This window comes from Amblyomma mixtum, chromosome 3 (genome assembly GCF_055824585.1).
Source record: "Amblyomma mixtum isolate Tamu chromosome 3, ASM5582458v1, whole genome shotgun sequence".
In the NCBI taxonomy this organism is placed as follows: Eukaryota; Metazoa; Arthropoda; class Arachnida; order Ixodida; family Ixodidae; genus Amblyomma; species Amblyomma mixtum.
The window spans coordinates 171,851,282-171,871,176 of record NC_143014.1 but is presented as its reverse complement, the minus strand read 5'-3'; the positions used below and the strand labels follow the sequence as shown (position 1 = coordinate 171,871,176).

Genomic DNA, 19,895 nt, shown 5'->3' with positions numbered 1-19,895 from the left:
AGCGGTGCTCGCCGCGCGCAACCAGACTTGAAGACGTCGATGTGTGCCTTTGTGGGATTGCGGGGATGTAAGCACTAAGGATGTAAGCTTTGCAGCTCGTCAAAAGCCTCGAATCCAGTGTGTAACTTGCACACGCTTTGCGAGGAAGAGCGTGTAGCAAGCAGCATGACGGGCATACGTTGGACTTGAAAATCAAACGGCACATTGGACGTATCATTAGGCTCTGTAATAATTAATTTGGACCGCAAAGTTTTCAAAGTGAGGCTAGCGTATGTGCTTTCTGTCTTCCTTCAGACTTCCTCTTTTTTTGCGGTAATTAATACGCTTCGTTAAATGTTTACACGTCGTTGTGTCATGGTTGTGTCATAAAGAAGCAGTGCGCAGCTTGAAAATTTTAGCGGCTTGGCAGTGTGAACCTTCAGCAAACCCGCACAAGAACGATGCATTAACAATGAGGTACCTGAATTGCCCAGAGGTGAGTGGTTGAGTGTATCAACGCGTTAACAATTACGCGAATGTCAATCCGTAGTTCGCCATCCGTCTCATAAATGCCACCACTGATGACAGCTCGAACAGTCATGTGAGTTTGCTTTTGGAATATCAAGAAAACAACTATGCGGAAACACGTCTTCATTTCAGAGTGAAGTGACGATGACACTGTACGACGCGACTACACCTGAACGCGCCTCCAAGCTTTCTGGGACGAAACATTTTATCCAATAAGTGAAAACGCAAGTGTTTGTGAGAATGCTTGACACGCGTTGTCTAGTTGCCTCACGATGCTATAGCAGCTTACGACTCGGGACGTGGCTCTCAAAGAGAAATAATTTTCCACGGGCGTTCTCGCTGACATTCAACGGAATGTTTATTTGGTAAAACATGTTTTTGTCACTAACAGGACCGACAAACACAGATGTATCCGCAATGCAAGAAAAAAAAAGTGAAAATAGTTAAGATAGCTTTGCTGCTGAAGGTGCTTGCGGAAGAGGCAAGGACGACGAGTCTGCAGTTACAATGCCACTGTCACACGGGGGCTGAAAGGTCACGAGCAGGGCACACTGCGAAACTGTCGTCGCACACTGAAAGCGACGCAGACGTTGGGCTTTGGCATGGCAGAGAGGGCGGCTACCCAACCCTCAAGAAGTGGGAACACAGCGCAGTGCTCCAACAGGGATCACCGAAGGATATATACTGGCCGATCTGAAAAAAAAAGAAAAGTGGATCGCACATGTGACAAAGTAAAAATAAGTTTCATCAATTTCAGCTTATAGAGTTCAGTTAACTTGTGGTGTGTATGGGAACGGTGCCGTACGGTTGATGTAATTAAAGAGAATCATCACTCGTTTTCCTTTAATTCACTAATACTACCCTTGCTGAATTTCCCATCAACTTCACCCTGCTCCGCCGATGACATGTCCGCTACAAAACGTTACCTAATCACCCAGGTTGCTTGAAAGTTCGGAGTTCGGCTAAAGTGAGAAAGAGCGTACTGATTCTCAACAGAAGTTTTTCAACGTAAGACGTTGCCCTCTTGGGAGAGTCACTGACGAGAAATTTTCAAACACGAAATGCATTGCAGCGAACACCAGACAACGCAAGTACGCAGTCCAAATCGTTGGGCATCATTAAAGTAACAGAAGGGGCCGCATAACTCGCAGCTAAACATAATGGTTGAAGCTGGGCCATGTGAAGTGCATTTGGGTGCTGCAGCCTTTCATTCTTCATTGAGTAATCCAAAAGCTACGGCATTTAAATTTTTATTGTTGCTTTAGCATATCGGGGTCAAGCTAGCACAGCTGTTTTTCGCGCTACCTTTGCTGCCACTGCGATGAATCAGTACCTATTCAGAATCACAGAGCATGTTTTATCCTGACTAGCTGCAAACATTGTCAGTATACAATGAAACTTGCCCTTAGCCTTCCTCATCTTTCTAGAAGCACGTTAGGTCTTGATTTCTTGTCTTTCACAAGATTTGTCACCGTAGAATAAACTGATAAACGTGGAGGTTTTGTCATTCGGCACACATATCCCCTCGCATCGGTCATCGCCACAAAGTAGCAATACCCCAGTGCCATATCAGCAACGTACGCTACGATTCATCTGTTCCCAAAACGACTGGCGAATCCACTCTCCACTCTTCCACTCTTATCCACTTACAGTTCTGTGTTAGTCAACGTAGTAGGATTTTGATGTATAATTAAGGGGGCTTTCTGTGAGCGTAATCTGCTTACTTTATACTAAATATTTAGTTTGATTATATTTATTGGCGTTGGGCTGTCTATTTTGTAATCCTGACCAAACTACGAGTGCGATTCATAAAATAAGGTAACAAGAGCTCGCGCTGGTGCCGTATTATACACTATGTTCAAATTTACAATCAGAGGTGCAGAAAATGGTCTTTATCACGCTGACTTTAGATGGCGCATCTGTTGCTTCACACCTTCGCAAAATCAGTGACAAGATAGCTGTGCTTACTGAAACATGCTCAAATGTGGAACAATGATAGCCTCAAGAAGTTTTTGCTTCTAAAGGCCACCTTCCCGGCTGTCATTCACAGCAAACTTCGTAATTTGTTCGATGTACTAATTTCAAGCCATGAAAACAGGCGTAGGCTCGGTAAGCTGAACTCATTAATGGTAGGAGTGATGGGACAGCCGAGCAACAATCTGGTCACCCAAGCACGTCCTCAGCAGGTGAAAAATTGTTGTCCGGTTGAGTGCGGTTGCCGCATTCAACATGGCAACACTGGAAAGGAGATCGACATTTGAGTGAGCTGGGCGCACAGTATCAATCATGACCAAGTGGGCTACTAAAGTAAAAAAAAATAACGGTTTCATGCTGAGTCAAGTAAGTGACCATGGAGGGTCACGTGCTTCACGCAGACGCCTTCTTTACCGGCATTGATGCCTTGGTGCACCGCCGTTGGAATGAATGATTGGACAAGCATGGCGACTGCGTTCAAAAGTAATATGTACTAGTGACACATGATTGTGTATTAGTATATCTGCTTGTGGAATATAGTTTATCCACGCTTGCTCTTGTTACTTTATGAATAGCCCTCCTATATTCATTTTATTATGGTAGGTTGCATTCTCTTTGTTCTGCATTGCGTGTTTTGTACCTTCACGACACCCTTCTATAGCGTCTTTAGTGCGCGTGAAGGTAGTGAAGCAAAAAGAAATAAATAAGCCCTAGCTCTTCGCAGATAGGTTTGAAACGCCCTTGGTCACGTGACAACCTTAACGAACTACACATTAACTTCGTACGCACCACCTACGTGCGCGCGCCCACCCGCAGAGTGTCTTCTCAAGTTTTTGAATTGCAAGTAAGGGATCATTCAAATTCTTTGAACGATTAATGGTTGCGGCCTGTTGGCCCCTCATAAAAACCTAACCCGTAGACCTGACATTTAGCATCGGATGCAGAATGTGAATGGTAGTAACTCCTCTAGCCAGTTCGAAAGTAGCCAGCATCCTTTCGATGCTCTTGTTCAATGTAAATGCCCAACCGTAAATACGCTGAACAAGCACAACAGCATGGTGACACGAGGATACTCAAGTAAAATAACGAATACAGGTATTTCAGTGCGTTATAATGATTTGTTCTTTATATCACGTGCATAGATAGCTCCGACTAAATGCGCATGGTGAGGTGAAACTCATACATTTTAGTGAAACTCATAAGGATTTAGCAGCCGTTTTCTGTGAAAAAAAAAAAAGTATACGTTGGTATGACGCTATAAAGTGCAGGCGTGGAGAGTCTGGCATGAACATGTTGCAGTAAGCTGTCGCTCATTTTTTTTTTCCTCATGTGTGGGCGCCTTCTTTCGCCACTCAGCGTAACACAAGAGCAAGTTTTCTTGTGGCAGTTAGGTGCCTCTTGTATCTATTAATTATAAGCAGACAAATTTATAGAATTAAACAAAAACTAAATCTCAGGAAAATATCTGGAGTGTTTGACCGTGAGAGTTGTGGGGTCATTGCGCAAGAAATGGTATAGTTCAACCCCCCCCCCCCCCCTTCCCCCTCGTCATCATCTTATGGAGCATGAGGCTATAAAAAGTGGCTCATCAGGGACTAACATTTGAGGTTCTCTGCTGCGTGTACAGCAGCCATATTTGACTCAGGTTTTTACTACCGCGGGATCTGATGACTGGGAGAGTTTATCCATTAAGCGCACGAAGTGTTTAACTGTCCTTTCCCTGTCGCCATCTGAGCGCAACTGTAATGCTTAATATCAAAATGCGGGCTTATTTTGATATCCCCACTTCTACAACACCTCATAGAGACATGGGAGCCACATGCATTGTCCAAGCCACTGAAGTAAATTTCCATAATCAACCGCTCTGAAGAATACAACTTCTAAACTTTAAGAATAAAGATGACAAAATATCCGGACGGTGCCACTGCTAAAGGTGGTTATTTTATGTCGTGCTGCCGCTTATTTCTTTCCGGATCATAGCTTAAGACGAGTCGAAATTCTTGATTGCCGTGAGACATCCTTAGAGAACCATGAAAGTTCGCCTACCGACCTGAGGAAAACAGGTGGCCTAGCCGTGGTAACCATGACCTCCGTAACCATAGCCGCCGTGTCCGTAAGCCGGAACGTGTTTCCCATTGGCTGAGTGGTAGGGCGCAGCTGCCGGGTAACTGGTCTTGGTGCCGGGCTCGTTGGTGTGTACCATAGCGCGGAAGCCTCCTTTGTCGGCCACGTATTCGACACGCCTCGACCGACCGTCGACGTCGTGCAGGTAGTAGGCGCCCTTGACGCCCCCGTACGCCGAGCCGGACTCGTGGCGTCCGTTGGCCGCTCCGTAGCCGTTCACGATGTTGTAGCCGAAGTTGTAGTTTCCGTAATCCTGCCGACCGACCAAACATAAGAACACACTGGTGCAGTTTCTCGAACCATGCTAGCGTGAACGAAGCGTGCTCCCATCGCAGGGATCGCAAGCGCATGCTTGCCACATTTCGAGCAATTTCGATTGCTCAACTGCGTCTGCTCGAAGTTTAACCTATGCCGTCTACCTTGCGCACCTGCTCAAGGGTAGCATGCCAGTGTGCTTACATTTATTTGTGTGGCAGTAGCCAGTCAACTGCCTTTTGAGGCAATTTGTGTATCTGTGTACATCCTCCTTATACATTTACCGGATTCGATCTTTGAGTAGCCATTCGTGTTGAGCTGTAGAGATCTGGTGGCGAGTTTTCTACCTGTATCACGAGCCGGCTGAACAAAAATAAGCAGACATTCAAGCCCCAACGACGCCCTTACGCTTCGATTGCCCATCATTAGAGACGACATGGCTGTACTCGTGGCATAGGGCATTACCAAAATGCGTCAGTGAGTTAATTACAGGCAGGTACTGAGAAAAGTAGCATTTGTTATACTTCGCTCTTATGTGCGTTTTCTTGAACTGTGATAAAAAAAAACTTGTAAAACCTTGCCATTGACCAAAGAAATAAATCGATTTCTAGGGCAAATCATGGGCAAAAATAGGGGCAAAAATCATGGCATACTTCTCTACCTCTAATTTTATCATACTCGGTGCTTATATGTTCTTTTGATTATGAACAAAGATCGAAAGAAAAGGATGCTGGAGACATTTGCATTTTGTGAAACCGCCTGACAGGTTAGGGGAAAAATTACGTCATCGTGACATTAGTTACCAGCAGTAACCGGCGTACATGTAAAATAAGCAACAACACAGAGTTCCATTCTTGTGAGTTGTAGCACACTGCAAAAGAAAGAAATAGATAAAAGTGTCTCTTCACTGGTTCTTTTCTCAGCAAGCAATGAAACACTCACGAGAGCAGTGAATGTTCCGACACGTTTGAAGCAATAGAATACTCGACAACAGAAAGCTGTGCTGCCCTAAAAGGCGGCTTGACAGCTAGCCAGTTCGGCATTATGTCGAACAGGAAAATAAAAACAATCTCTAATGTTTTGGGACGCGTTTAGGAGTTGACTTTTGTGTCCTACCCAAGTAAAGGTGAAGCGTTCAGCCTCCTGCCGAACACCCAAGACCAAAGATTTCTAGCAATGAGATCGCCTGTGCAACTTGTTCCTCGCCGGTGGATGTACTGAGCCTCGAATCATATCTTTTCACCACCCAGCGTCTGTTCGCGGAGCACGCCTGCCTCGCGCCTTCGCATCGACTCAAATTAACTAATGTCGCGTCGTGCAGCACTACTCTCAACCTAACTTTCACGGGGACATTCCACCGAATGCTAGGGGACGTTCCATCGCACGCTAGATTTGCCCTAGCCGCGCTCCGAGGGCTTGAAAAAAATGAATGCGAAGCACATGGCCGAATAGTAAAATACTGAGCTTGAAAGTAAAGAACTCACATCTTGCTTGCGGTGGGTGACGCTGTGACCCCCGTGGCCTCCGTATCCGCCGGCGCTCGCAACGGCGGCGAGAGCAGCGAGTATGCAAAACTGTGCGGAGCAAATTGCAGGTATCAGGTACAGCACTCAGGAGAAGCAGCTGTCTCCCGGTGACGGTGTTACGGGGCTCCAGATCAGGAGGTATTCCGTTAAAATTTGTAATGGGTACGCCAGATGGCCTTTTTCAGAGTTTAACACCAGGTGAAATAGTTTCAGTTACTCTCTACTGTTGATACGTAAAGGAACCCCACGAAGATCTCCAAAGAATAAAAATATCTCAGCCAGGACGTATATACCAGGCGCAGCACAAAGCGTATTGGAGATTACGCGACAGTTTTATCTTCGCCGAGCTTGCTTATTTTGGGAAACCATCGCAATCGGTATTGACATGCGTTGAGGAATGACTTGCTTCGTGCGTCTAAAATTTTGGTTTGGTTTATTGGGGTTTAACGTCCCAAAGCAACTAAGGCTTTGAGGGACGCCGTTGTGAGAAGCTCCGGAAATTCCGACCACCTGGGGTTCTTTAACGTGCACTGACATCGCGCAGCACACGGGCCTCTAGAATTTCACCTCCATCGAAATTCAGCCGCCGCGGCCGGGATCGAACCCTCGTCTTTCGGGCCAGCAGCCGAGCGCCGTAACCACTGAGCCACGGCGGCGGGGTGTGTCTAAAAGTTGATTCAATCGTTTTGTGTTATTAAGTTGGATTGTTATGCACATTTGTTACGCTGAGTTATGCAGTGTTACATAATACTGTACGCAGTGTTATGCGCCACGTGATACTGCACTATTGCTGGTTTTGTTAGAGGAGATGTACGACGAAAAAATGGCGAGAACAAACATATGCACTTACTGTAGTGTTGTTCGACACACAAAACAAATAACCAAATCAATCCAGGCAGGACCCGACGCTAAATCGCAGTATTGTATGGCAATAACCCTCTCTTTATAAATAACAAAATAGCACTGTTGTAGCAAGAAGTAAGCATAAAGTGTCTCGAGATGCGAAACTATAGCTGCCGCGCACCGCTGTATGAACAGAGTTTCATAGTAGCCAGAATAGACCATTATGGTCATTGAAAATAGAAAGGTGCACGAATGCGTGCAACAGCGAAACCATGCACTCGAAGCATACACAATCATGCATATCCTGTCGAAATGGTGAAGCTCTTCTCACCAGTACGCCTTCTGCGGTTTGCAATATATCGGCGTTCATTACTTGTCCTGTCTTAGGTGTGGAATAGTTTTAGCCATTTTTAATCACTGGTCGCAGCTTCCATAGTTTGCCGTGTAGGGCGCAAAACTGGTTTACAGTTTCTTTTTAGCACTAATGCCAAGATCATATATTTGGCATCTAATTATCACTAAAGTTATTTAGAAGCCAGTGACAACAAAACGATTACAAGTTTCCAGCAGCGAGAAGAAGCTGCAGTAATTGAGCATTTTCCTCTCCCCGTCTCCTTCGTTGCACCAGGAACGTGCATTCGAGACGTCCTGTGCTCGTTTGAAGTGGACCTGGGGACCTCCTTGCGTTGGAGCGTGCACAAATGTTTTTAGAAGTACTTCATCTTGCGTAATGAGCGTGTCTACCCGCTAGCTCAAACAGACAAGCTTCATGTAAAAATTATGCACTGGCATTGCATGTATGCATTACCTCTGCTCTCCGATTTACGTGTAAAAATGGTTTGGTAAACGGCACGCCGTGGATCAAAAGCAAGCTCGCGAGATTTCCGCTGGCACAGCGCCGGCAAGAAGATTGGTATGAAGGTCTATTTCTAGTTTCGGCAATATCCACCCATCAAGCTATGATTCCAGTCCAGTATGACAACAGGGAACTTGAGCGCATTGTAGCCGCGAATAAGCGTAACTAGCAACACGAGTGCCTCCCAGCGAGTTCGCAGCGTTTAGCGTCATGCAGCTCAAGAGCAGCTGCATGGCACGGCGCTGCTCAAGCGACTTCACCTATGCTCTCGCGTATCGCTTTGCAGCGCGAACTCACCTTCCCAATCATCGTCCAAGTCAAAGCTCCGAAGCAAACGTCCAAGCCACACCACACCACAGGACAGCGCGTGAAACCTTCCGGTGCGTTGCGTGCTCTGGCGGCGCAGGCTTATATATCGAACCGCATGGCTGCACCGGGGCGCCCAGTTTCGCCCAAGCACCCTTGCCGAGGTGGCTAATCGAACCCAAAGCAGCGTCCCCTTTCCCGGCGCCATTCTCTCGTTCGCCCTGCCACTGCAATTTTGGGCGGCTTCCTCTTTTTTTCGCACGCGCACAGCTCGGTGCAGGTCGCCGGCAGTGCTCTTGCCCTACCACTTACCATTTCGTTGTGAACTCTCGTCGTTTTGCTGCTTTGTGCGCGCCGCAGCCCTTTTCTCTTACAGCTCTGTCTTTCTCAGGGAATCCCAATTCGCTTTCTCCCCTGCCCCCATCATATGACAGGGGTCCTGATAACAGTGCTTCAAGAAGGCGGCCGTTGGAGCAGGGTCGCGCGGTCCACCGTGTCGAGATGCCTTTGTCAGCGATATTCCAGACATGCATCGACTAGTTCACCGGGCTCTTTCCAGGGCTTTGCTTTGGGTGGCTCGTTCACGCAGTTGCGCAAAGCTTCGAAAGAAACGCTAGACGTCGACAGGCCACCGCGCTCTCGTGGCAGGGTTGTATCCCGCGTTCTTCTTTCTCTTTGTCCTTTTTGAGTCGGCACGCAAAGCGCGGAAGCGTGAGTCTTAAGGGCGGTAGTGACATATCAATGACCAAAAGGTTTAGGAGGCGCAACACATTGTACTTATTGTGTCGGACGTAATTTACGCAAAAAGCGAGGAACATTTCAGACGTAATGAGAGCGAGAACCAGAACACAGGAATCACACAAAAAGACATAACGTCGAGCAAGTGCTTGCCTTGTGATATATGTTTGCTTCCTGTGCCCGTATTTCTTTGCACAGGTTGCTCGAAGCATGTTGTGGCAAGCATGCAAGAGCTTGTGAACTGTACACCAGCCTGTACTTCTTGAGAATAAACGCATTACATTCTGTAAAAAGTGGCGTCCTTTTATTACTCATCTTTCTAAAATTTCACAATATTCTACTGTTGCTTTTTCGTAACTCTATAACGCGTGCCCCATGCTGTGCATTTAGTGTCATAGGTGGCTTCTCTAAAGGTATAAAATCTTGCGGCACTTCGACTGATGAGGTGGACCTTGATCCCGAAAGGCCGTAATCTTCGTGAAATAACGTGACTCGAGATCAGGCGGACAGTTTCTGCATTGCTGAGTGGTGTTTTAAAATTTCTATCTTAACCTCATTCATGAATAGAAGTTAGATCGACTATAGCCGTTTTAGGCGCTAAAAAGAAGTAAAAGAAGCCACAGATTCTTCTTAACATGGTCTAGTAAGAGGTCAAAAAACAAGTAAAGGCTGAAAAAATGTTTTAGAGGTAAAATTAATTTGACTCGCGCGCACGGTAGTGCACATGGCATCCTAAGGTCACCATTTGTGACGGCGAGTCATTAGAAAAAATGTTAGTCTGTCTAAGTTTTCAAAAGGTATTTTCAAAGCAGTGCGGCATCACTTTGCAACAGCTTGATGCGAAACTCGCAACAACAGTACTTGGCCACACTCAGCCGTCGAACATCATGGTTGCCACAACAAACCCTGCCCTGAAGTCCAAGCTGGTTTCTTATGCAAATGTGCACATGGCAGTGACGCCTTCCATGAAACCTTATGCAATTCGTTAGGGTGTGCGTGAATTGCATACCTGGCTAACGTACAATGTTGCTACAAAACTTCCAGGCCACAAGGCCTGCTTTTGAACAGTACAGTCGGGCACATACTGCGTCTGAGAAACGGCCAAGGCCCTCAGCAGTGAGAATGAGACTCCTCGTCTGCCTCAAGAGATCATTAATGCGAAAGCATTATATGGTTCATCGGCAACGAAACCTGGTGTTGTTGACCCGCAGCAGTGGTCCGAAAGCCCCAATGACCTCACCATTGTCTTGCATGACGTCATCAGTAGACCATAAGATACTAATGGGTGACAATAGGGTTGGTTGGTTGGTTGGTTGGTTTATGGGGTTTAACGTCCCAAAGCGACTAAGGCTATGAGAGACGCCGTAGTGGAGGGCTCCGGAAATTTCGACCACCTGGGTGATAATAGGTAATGAAGCAGACATTAGACGAGGTAGTAGCAGTTACTGATAGTGATAGTTGTAGTGATTGCTAGTGATAGCAGTAGTTTAGGAATGACAAAAGATATTATTAAATGATGACCAGGGTGATTAGTGGCTATGGCAATGATAAAGGTCTTCGCGTCAAAGGCCTTTATGGTCAAGGCCTTTAGGCCAACTGGCTTTACGTCAAAGGCTTTTACGATGTAGACATTTAGGGTAAAGGCCACGACCAAGGATGTGTTCGCATTCACAGATGTAAGGACCTTAAGTGCCCACCGTAACTCTTATTTATTTATTTATTTATCTATTTATTTATTTATTTATTTATTTATTTATTTACAATACCCCTAAGGGCCCTCGTGCGAGGGTATTACATAGGGGGGGGGGGGGGGGGGGCGATACAAGCATAAAAATATGGCACAGGCATTTGAAACAAAATACACGTAATAATGAATTAAAACTAGTAATGTACACAAATAACACAACAAACAACGCAGAATAAAATACTCAGTAAATGCGCATAATACAACAAAAAATACCAAATCTGTTAGTCCATGGTACTCTTCCATGGTACTCTGTTAGTCCATGGTAACTCATACCTTCGAGGTTGTCGTAAATGCCGCACTACACGTTCAAGAGAAGACACTGTAGCCTGGGAACTTCTGACGAACCGTCTACGTTGGAATGATGCTTCTAATTGGGCGGTTCCTATCTGTGGACTCATTCTTGTTGCTTCCAATAAAGGTGCGGATGGTGATGCGCAACTGCAAAGCCTTTTCGTTGACTTTTCTCACCAGACAAAAGTTTCCTTCTTTCCGCCGGTTGTGGCTCAACTTCGTCATCGCTACCGGTTTTGGAGCAGTGCGTAAACATGGCATTCTCGTTTCAAAGATTAAGGAGCAACTAAAAAAAGTCAGAGAAGTTTTAGAGATATTTAATAATGTACTACAAAGTGAACGATGAACGTATGAGCTTCATGGTGCTTAGCCAGCGTTTCGACAAGGGGACCTGTAATAGTTCGAGCATTGTAAACAGTGCCGTCATTTTCATCATCGTCAGTGTTCTCTTTAGCAATCGTGATCAATAACGCTTGGGTTGACTCGCTAGATTCAGTATTTTAGCCAGCGACTAGAACAATCATCAGGGTATATGAAGCACCACATTACTGTTACGGAAAGACAGGATGCACTTGACATGCGAAGGACACAACTAGGTAAGTCTAGCAGCATTGCGCAGTTTGAGGCTGCGTGTACACATCTGCGCACTATCGAATTACGCAATACTGTTTGCATTGTTTCTAAGCTGACATCACGAATTCAGTGAGCTCAAAAAGCTTACCGTATTTGTCGAGCTCTAACGCGCATTTTTTATTTTTTTTTCACGAAAATCGAACCTAGAAATAGCACGCGCGTTAAAATTGGATGCAAAGCCTAACCCACTCTACGAACAGCCCCATACCGTCATTGGCTTCACAATATAACAATTAACCTTTGTGTGTCGGCATGGCTGGCATCGTGGTGATATCAGGCTCAAGTGCGTACATTGCCAAGTATAAGCTGAGCTTTTTTTTTTGCGACAAAAATGTCCATCCGAAGTTAGGCGAACGTGTAGCTTGTATTATGAACTCCCTGCCGGTGCCCTTTATCGCAAGGACACATGAAATTACATGAGTAAAAACGTTTTCAAACCAGTTCCGCTAACGAAATTCGAACTGCACGTCATTTACGCGGCTCGCTGGCGCTCTCGGTCGCTTTCCCAGGCTAGCGGAATGTAGCACGAATGGAAACTTCCGGCTAGGGACTTTAGATTCGGTAACCTGCCGCGTGTGTCGCGCCGGATTCCGAACATACAGGATCGTTGCAGGTCAGTTCACCGCTTAGCAGACTAGTCAGCCTGGCCGCACGAGAGAGCGGAAAGCGTGAAAGGTGCGCCTCCGACTGCGCGCCTTGGAATTGGGTTGTTATGTGCCGGTTACTTCGAGGTGCGCGCGCCGCGATGACAGCAAGGAACTGTCAAGAGAGCAACGAGAGGAGTAGTAACGCGAAAACATACATGAACATCTTCTCTACAATTTGTTTTTTTTTTCGCGAACATGAAAATTGGGTGGGCGTTAGATGGTAATTACGGTATATTTTCATTTTCATAAATACTTTTTTGACTGCCTGCTGCAAACTCTTTAACCGATCTGCTTGAAATGCGCAGTCTGTCCTGCAAAGCGGTAAGGATAACGGGTGCACGTTTGAGCTTTTCCTTCGAAAAATTGACGGACGCCAGCGGCCCCCTAAAGAAGAGCGCATGAAAGCCTACACAATTGTTTGAGTACGCCGCCCCTGAAGAGTATAGTTGATTTGTCCTCCCTCTCTACGGCTTTTCCGATCTGGTACCGTGTTGCCTTCGCCCTATGTAGTACTTTAGAATATATTAAGAAAAAAACGATGTAGGCCATTCATTTATTCTGAAGCGCTGGTCTTTTAAAACGATGTCGACAATCAGGAAGAATGGAACAGGGAAGGGGAGCAATAAGGTGAAGCTCGTGTGAAGTCCATGATGCCAGCTTCTGTTACGTCCAAGTTAGCCTAAACTCAAACAAGAACGCGGTCGAATTATAAATCACGAGGCATAAAACCCAAGAGGGCTTCTTCGCGTAGTGTACTTTTAGTAGTTTCCAGGAAACTCAGCCGTTATGCCCTAGTGCGCGCATCGTTTCAGGAAAATAATCCGTGTCTTATCCTTCTTTCACGAAGTGCTGCGCGTTGCTGTCTAAGTAATACGCCTGGCGCGATCATGAGAAGTGCCTCATTCTATAGCATACCTGCAGAGCTGAACACCTATTAAAAGAGGACAGTAAACACAGCTTCACATTCCCATCAACGCCAGACGCTCTGCTGAAACAGCTAAGCACTGTCTACGTCTTCGCACCGCTTGCACGGAGCGGTTTTGGTAGAGAGTAGGCCGAGTTGAGAGTGCGGTATGTATCAGTGGACAGACAGAAAAGATATTTATAATTTGCTCTCGCATAGCCGCAAAAAGGTCACATGAGCCGCGGCGGCGGATTGACTGACATTCGGTTATATTGAGCGCGAGCTACAGCAGCCGGATTTCAACGGAGACGCAATGCAGCACTTTTTATGTATACTATGATTCCGTTGCATGTGCTGGAGAATCCCACGTTATTGAAATTCACACGCAGCTCCCCACGATCGCGCGGTGCTGCCTGGACAAATAAAATTCCAGCTGCCGTTAAGCAAACATGTCCATGCGAAAACTACGTAATGACTAGGGCACATTGTAGAGAAGGCTGCTATATGAAGCAGAAGTTTTGGGTAGATGAGCGTAAGGCCAACATGTGCCCAACAAAGACGTGTGATAGATGCTCTGCTCAGTTTGCATTCTCAGAGCCGTCAGAAATTTTAAAACAAAGGAGCGTCTTTGTAGCACGGTGTATTTATCTGCAGTGATTTCTGCGAGCATCTGTTACTGCGAGCAAGCGTACCGAATCCCATAATCATGGGCGACCTTATGTTGTGTTTCCTGTCACACTACTGTACTTTTTCTCCACTCGGCTTTCAAATGTGTCGTCTTGACATATTTTGTGTGTGAGGTGGAAAATACGGGCGCAAGCTTTGTTTATTTTTTTTATTTTTTTTTCCTGTATTTGCGATTAATGGTTACGTCGCCATAGACCCTTTCAGTGTCGTGATCAGGTTCTTCTACCGATTTCGTGTTCCGGTTTTGTTTGTTTTTGCCGCTGTACTTTGATTACACTCAATAAAGCAAGGAGTAGCCAGCTCCGCTGAAGGGTGTCAGCAGCTCATTCATACTTACCTGAGTAAAAAGAGAAGCCCAAGTTGATAGACAGTTAAACCGAGACTCCCACCTATTACTGACATTAAAAGGTGAAGCAATAAGTGAAAACATTAAAACTAAATTAATGTGTACCCAGAAAATATTTGAATTTTATCTCAGTCAACCTGTATTTCACCCGAATGATAATGACATATCTTGCTAAGACTTTAAAGAAGAGGGAAACATGTGCACTGCTCTTCTTTAGTCAGCATTTAGGACTTTAAAAAACTCGTCGCTCGTCGGGCAACCTACGAGGCCGTCTGACGTGAGTCAGATGATGCGTGGATAAAACTCCCGCAGTGGGCTTGAAGTGATCACCTGAGTGCAGCAGTACACATATAAAAGGAAGCTAAACTAATTATTTGAGTTACCAATAAAAAAATATTAATAATCAGAGCTACTTCACTGCGTAATGTGACTTTCACACTCTACACAGGAGGATGGCACGCAAACGCAGTGGCCAAAGCTGCCAATTCTTATTTTTTAATCCCGGATAAACTCCTTACTTATCTCAAAAGAATAAACTTTCTTTTTAATTAGCTAGTAATGTAGTTTTTTCCTTTACACACCATCCGTGATGGCATGTAAGGGCTCAGAAGATGTCATTAACGTAAGAAGATCTCTGAAGCGCTCAGAAAAAGAAAAGTAGTTGCATGTGGCTTTGGACGGTGATGAGCTCGCAGCAGTAAAGAAGAGCGTGCTATTACCTGGCACTCATGCAGCTGGGTATTTGACTATAGTTCTTATTTTTAGCAGTTAACAATGAAATAAAAGTGATGGAATCTGTCTTATTTTTTAATGTCACCATGCGCACGAACCACCATCAACTTCTTTCGCCTCTTTCGTTTTGATTCTCAGTCATTAACCATGCAATTTCTGCGAATTAGAAATATTTTTATTTGTTTTACTCCGATACTTTTGCCGCGTTTAAAATGCTCTAGTTAATTCGTTCGTCAGTTTGCTACCCAGCCCACACAAGCTATGGCGGTTGCTGTCTCGCGTTCTATTTTGAAGGCGAAAGTCTTTTATGGCTCATGAGTGGCGTGGACAGTATGTGTCACCATAGGCAATCCACAATCCAATCCATAGCCATCCAACAAGCCAATCCATATACCAATCTATAATTCAACAAGCCAAACCATAATCCACAATCCAATCCAGGATCCAAAAAGGCACGAACTGTCAAATAAGAAAATAAGAACATTTGGGTCTAGGCGGGAATCGAACCCGGGCCTGCGCCACGATGGTTATTTTTTTTTCTTTATTGCATTGAAATAGTGCCAGAAAGGAAAATTTCAGTATGCTATGCCACAAAACAGGCTGTATAATACGAGCCCACCATAAAACCCTCCACGTCCCCACCTTCCCAATCATCGAAGGTCTGGGAGGCACACACATGCATCTATATAGGGGAGCCAGCTAGGCGGCTTTTACAGGGCAGCATATACTCCCCGCACCAAAGCGCACTGCTCACAGAACAAATATTTCGATGACAGCGGTGATTCGGCGTGGCGGTCCGTCATATGGCTCTTCCAGAGAATAGTTCCAGCAACATGAATAGATCACATGGCACAGCACAGTTTTTCTCCACAGGCAAAAACAGATAATGTCGCGGTGGCTCAGTGGTTAAGGCGCTCGTCTACCGAGCCGGAGTACCAGGGTTCGAACCAGACCGCGGGGGGCACGTTTCGATGGAGGCGGAACGCAAAAGGCGCCCGTGTACTGTGCGATGTCAGTGCATGTTAAAGATCCCCAGGTGGTCGAAATTATTCCGGAGACCTCCACTACGGCACCTCTGTCTCTCTTTCTTCTTTCACTCCCACCTTCCTCCCTTCCCTTTCGGCGCGGTTCAGGTGTCCACCGAGATATGTGCGACAGATACTGTGCCGTTTTCTTTCCTCAAAAATCAATTTATTTAGGGTGTGATTTCAATGTCCTTCTGAAGTGTTCGCTGTAATATGTACCAGGAGAACATAGCATCATTGCACAGAATAAAACAATGGTCAATAGTTTCTGGCGCAGTGCACAGGCGGCCATTCACTGTCCATGACATAAGCATCTCCTTATCATGAAGCCATGCCTTTAAAGGCAGCGTCGATGTGTGCAGTTTAAAGAACATTTTTGCAGACGAAGAAATTCACATTCGCTTAACATGGTTTAAAACACTGCTGTCAAGGAACTCCAGTAAAAGTTGCAGATACAATGGTACAGGAAACAAAGACTGTAATTACCTGAGTCATTTGCCTTCTGGAGAAGCTATACAGGTAGTCTAAAGAAAGGCGGACAGTGAGGAAATTGAAGGTGTCCGCAACTTCCTTAAGGAATCCCCATAAAGGCCCCTTACAAGTGTGTCCAGCCGGTGCGAATAGGAAATGCAAATGAGCACTAAGATGCCTAATAAGCACAGCTACTAAAAAAGGGTGGTTTCCCGATTTGAAAAAAAAAAACGCGAAACAAGCTTATGCACGAATAAGTAAACAAGGCCTATTCCACCAAACTCCAGAGAAAGAAATGGGTTGTCACTACGCATGGGTTCGGTTATGTTTGGTTTATGGGGTTTAACGTCCCAGAGCGACTAAGGCTATAAGAGACGCCGTGGTGGAGGGCTCCGGAAATTTCGACCACCTGGGGTTCTTTAACGTGCACTGACATCGCACAGTACACAGGCCTCTAGAATTTCTCCTCCAAAGAAATTCAACCGCCGCGGCCGGGATCGAACCCGCATCTTTCGGGTCAGCAGCCGAGCACCATAACCACTGAGCCACCGCGGCGGCGCATGGGTTCCCATTGGGAACGTCATACGAAGGTAGCAAATATTGCGTTCATCGCCAGCACTTTCTCCCTCGCACAGTGGAGAACCCGCAGCGCATAAGCAAGTTTTGCAAATAAAAAAACGTTGTAGACTTGAGCGCCAGTAAACACTGACAGCTCCCTACCCATCCAAGCCGAGGTTTGTCGCTTCATGGACATTATCTGTGAGTCCCAATAGGTTCTACTGTTACGAATTTGGTGAAGAGGAACCCCTAGATACTGAAGGGCGCCGCAGTCCCAGATGATGTCTCCAAAATGGCTTGGCCTCGCACCCCAGTGATCCAACCAAAATACCTTGGATTTATATAAATTAAGAGCTGCGCACCAGATGCCTCACGACGGTTCGATGTTTGAGGCTGAATAAAGGGGCGTCTAGTGAATGCAGGGTTGTCTTAAAAGCGTAAATGAGTAATTATTAGCGTATAAAGAAGGTTGCCGCAATTTACCGAGTACAAAAGTACGTTTCCGGTAAGTTTTCTTTTTTCTTGGCGTGTCGTAGCGCCATCATGCAGCACCCACTGAAAATCACGTGTGTTTTCAGTGGGTGTCACGTGAAACCTGATTGATAGTGGGCAACGGCAACTACTTTTGCAAACGTAATTTTAATACGTCGAGAGTGAGCAGCCTGCATTGAAACATTCATGACCCTCTACGAAAAGTAGCAGCAATCATTTTTTTTTCTCAATAATGGAGTGAAATATTAAATAATGACAAAGACAAAAACGAACCAGAGGGATACCCATGCGGCGTCAGCGTAGTTTCGCGATAAACCGAGCCAATGCTTCGCACTTGTCCCAGAGGAAGGTGGGAATCGATGACACAGGCTGATTTGCAAATCTTTCCTGTTCTTGTCTTTAACGTCTATTTTAAATGGACAGATAAAGAGCCCGGGTCGACGAAGGCAGGGGGGACAAGATGTCCCGTCGTGGGACCAAAAGCGCGGGGAACCAGCTGCCGACATCGCGGCGAGGGCGGTCTTCTCCCGCCGGGCGGCGCGCATTCCTTGGCGGCCGTTTTCTCGCCGTTATTACCGGCGACAATGAGCCGCGGCGAAAAGCTACGCGTGCCAACGAGCGAAAAAGAGGCACGTCGTCGCAGTGGGACGCGCGAGAGTCAACACCGTTCTCCTCTCGGGGCGGCCGTTTGCTTTGTCTTAAGGCGCGTCCGGAAACGGGCGGCCCGCGTTCAAACGGTTCCTCATGGGGGAAACCGCATTTGCATTCCACAGCGTCTAAGTACGCTCACGGCGCGTGACAGATTAGATCAGTTCCGCTTGGGAGTGAGTTTCGGGCCGGCGATAACGTCGCCGCGGGGCCACTCGCCACTGTCGCCGGCACGCAGTGCAGCGACTGGAAGCGGCGCGAGGCGGAGCCACAATGGCGGAAAGTGGTGCCCCGGTTGGGGCCTTTGTGAACCACCGCCGGTCACGCCTGGCTGCCGCGAGTCCGGCCGCACCAGGCCGCCCTTTGTGCGCCCTCCCGGCTCCGGCCTTGATGCCTGCACGAGCCTGATACAGGCTGTCTGACCGAATTTTCACTTGCTCAAACGTGGTCCCCCTCAGCGACGCCTGCCGTGCTGTTCTGCCGGCCAGTTGCCTCACGCGACGCTAGCGCGTCCACGTCCCGCCCGGCGCGTCACGCCAGGCCGCCGCCCTCGCAAGGTCGACGCTCGTTTCTCATCGGCGGAACCGAAATGCCAACTCGGCCGTGCTGTGCATTACCGATGCGTGCCACGAACAGTACGAAACTCCAACCCGAAGCTAGGCAGCGGCCTCTGGACTCAACGACGCCCAGGAGACAACAGGCACATGTGCGGCTCGAAGTCTGCTGGGTAGTGCTGACAGTCCTGACAACTGAATCAGCATCTAGAATAGCCCTTTAAGACTCCCTTTAAGATAGCCAACGCAGATTCTTGGCACAAAAAAAATGGCTGTGGTTTAGCTCTGGTTAAACCTCGAGGATTGAGAAAGCAACATCTGCGCGTAGCCATATATTGTCGCGTGAGCTACATTACCCATAGTCTCGCCATTTCGCGCACTCTTGCGCGACCATACTGCGCATGCGCGAGGAGCAAGTGACGTACGCACAGCTGGCGTGCCGGCGGTCCCGGCACGCTAGCTGTGCGCCGCTACTGCGCATCGGAGAGGAGAGAGAGAGAGGCGATGGAGAGCGTGCGGCAGCGGCGGCGGCCCCGGCACGCTAGCTATGCGCCGCTACTGCGCGTGCGCAACTGGTGAGCGCGGAGACGACCCCTCTGAGTCACACGCGCAGCAACGGTGGCGGCGAGCCAGCTGTGCGCCGTGTGACGTCACTGCTCCTCGTGCATGCGCAGTATGGCCTTTCCGCGCCTCCGCGAAATGGCTCGGCGACTAGCGTAGTGTTGCTTTCGGAACAAAAAACTTAGAGTTGCGTTTCTTTTCACAGGAAGAGTGATGTGAATGCCGAGATACAGCAAGTATAAGCAGCAAAAAGCAATATAAAAAGAAAACGCACACGCAGTAGCGCTTTGAACGCACGCATCAAGCCACATTGAAGGCAAAAAAACGTCTGAGAGGTTGCGGAAGCATTCGCATTCCGAAGCAACAACAGAAGTACAAGCTGCATTCGTTTTTATTAGCGTGTAGACAAGGGTCTTCGAAAGCAGTGTTGTTCTCTTGAAGGCATACCGTCCGGAAAAAAATGGACAGTA

The 19,895-nt window shown here is 46.9% G+C and overlaps 1 protein-coding gene across 1 annotated transcript; it reads right to left on the bottom strand.

Annotated features, from left to right (window-relative positions):
* Positions 1-1,028: 1,028 nt before the first annotated feature.
* On the bottom strand, positions 1,029-8,394 carry LOC149352710 (adult-specific rigid cuticular protein 15.7-like). The gene is made up of 4 exons (XM_089577230.1): positions 8,383-8,394; positions 6,345-6,434; positions 4,532-4,858; positions 1,029-1,200 (listed from the first exon to the last, which is right to left on the bottom strand). The coding sequence occupies exons 1-3, from the start codon at positions 8,392-8,394 to the stop codon at positions 4,550-4,552; spliced, it is 411 nt and encodes a 136-aa protein (XP_089433356.1). The 3' UTR covers positions 1,029-1,200; positions 4,532-4,549.
* Positions 8,395-19,895: the final 11,501 nt, after the last annotated feature.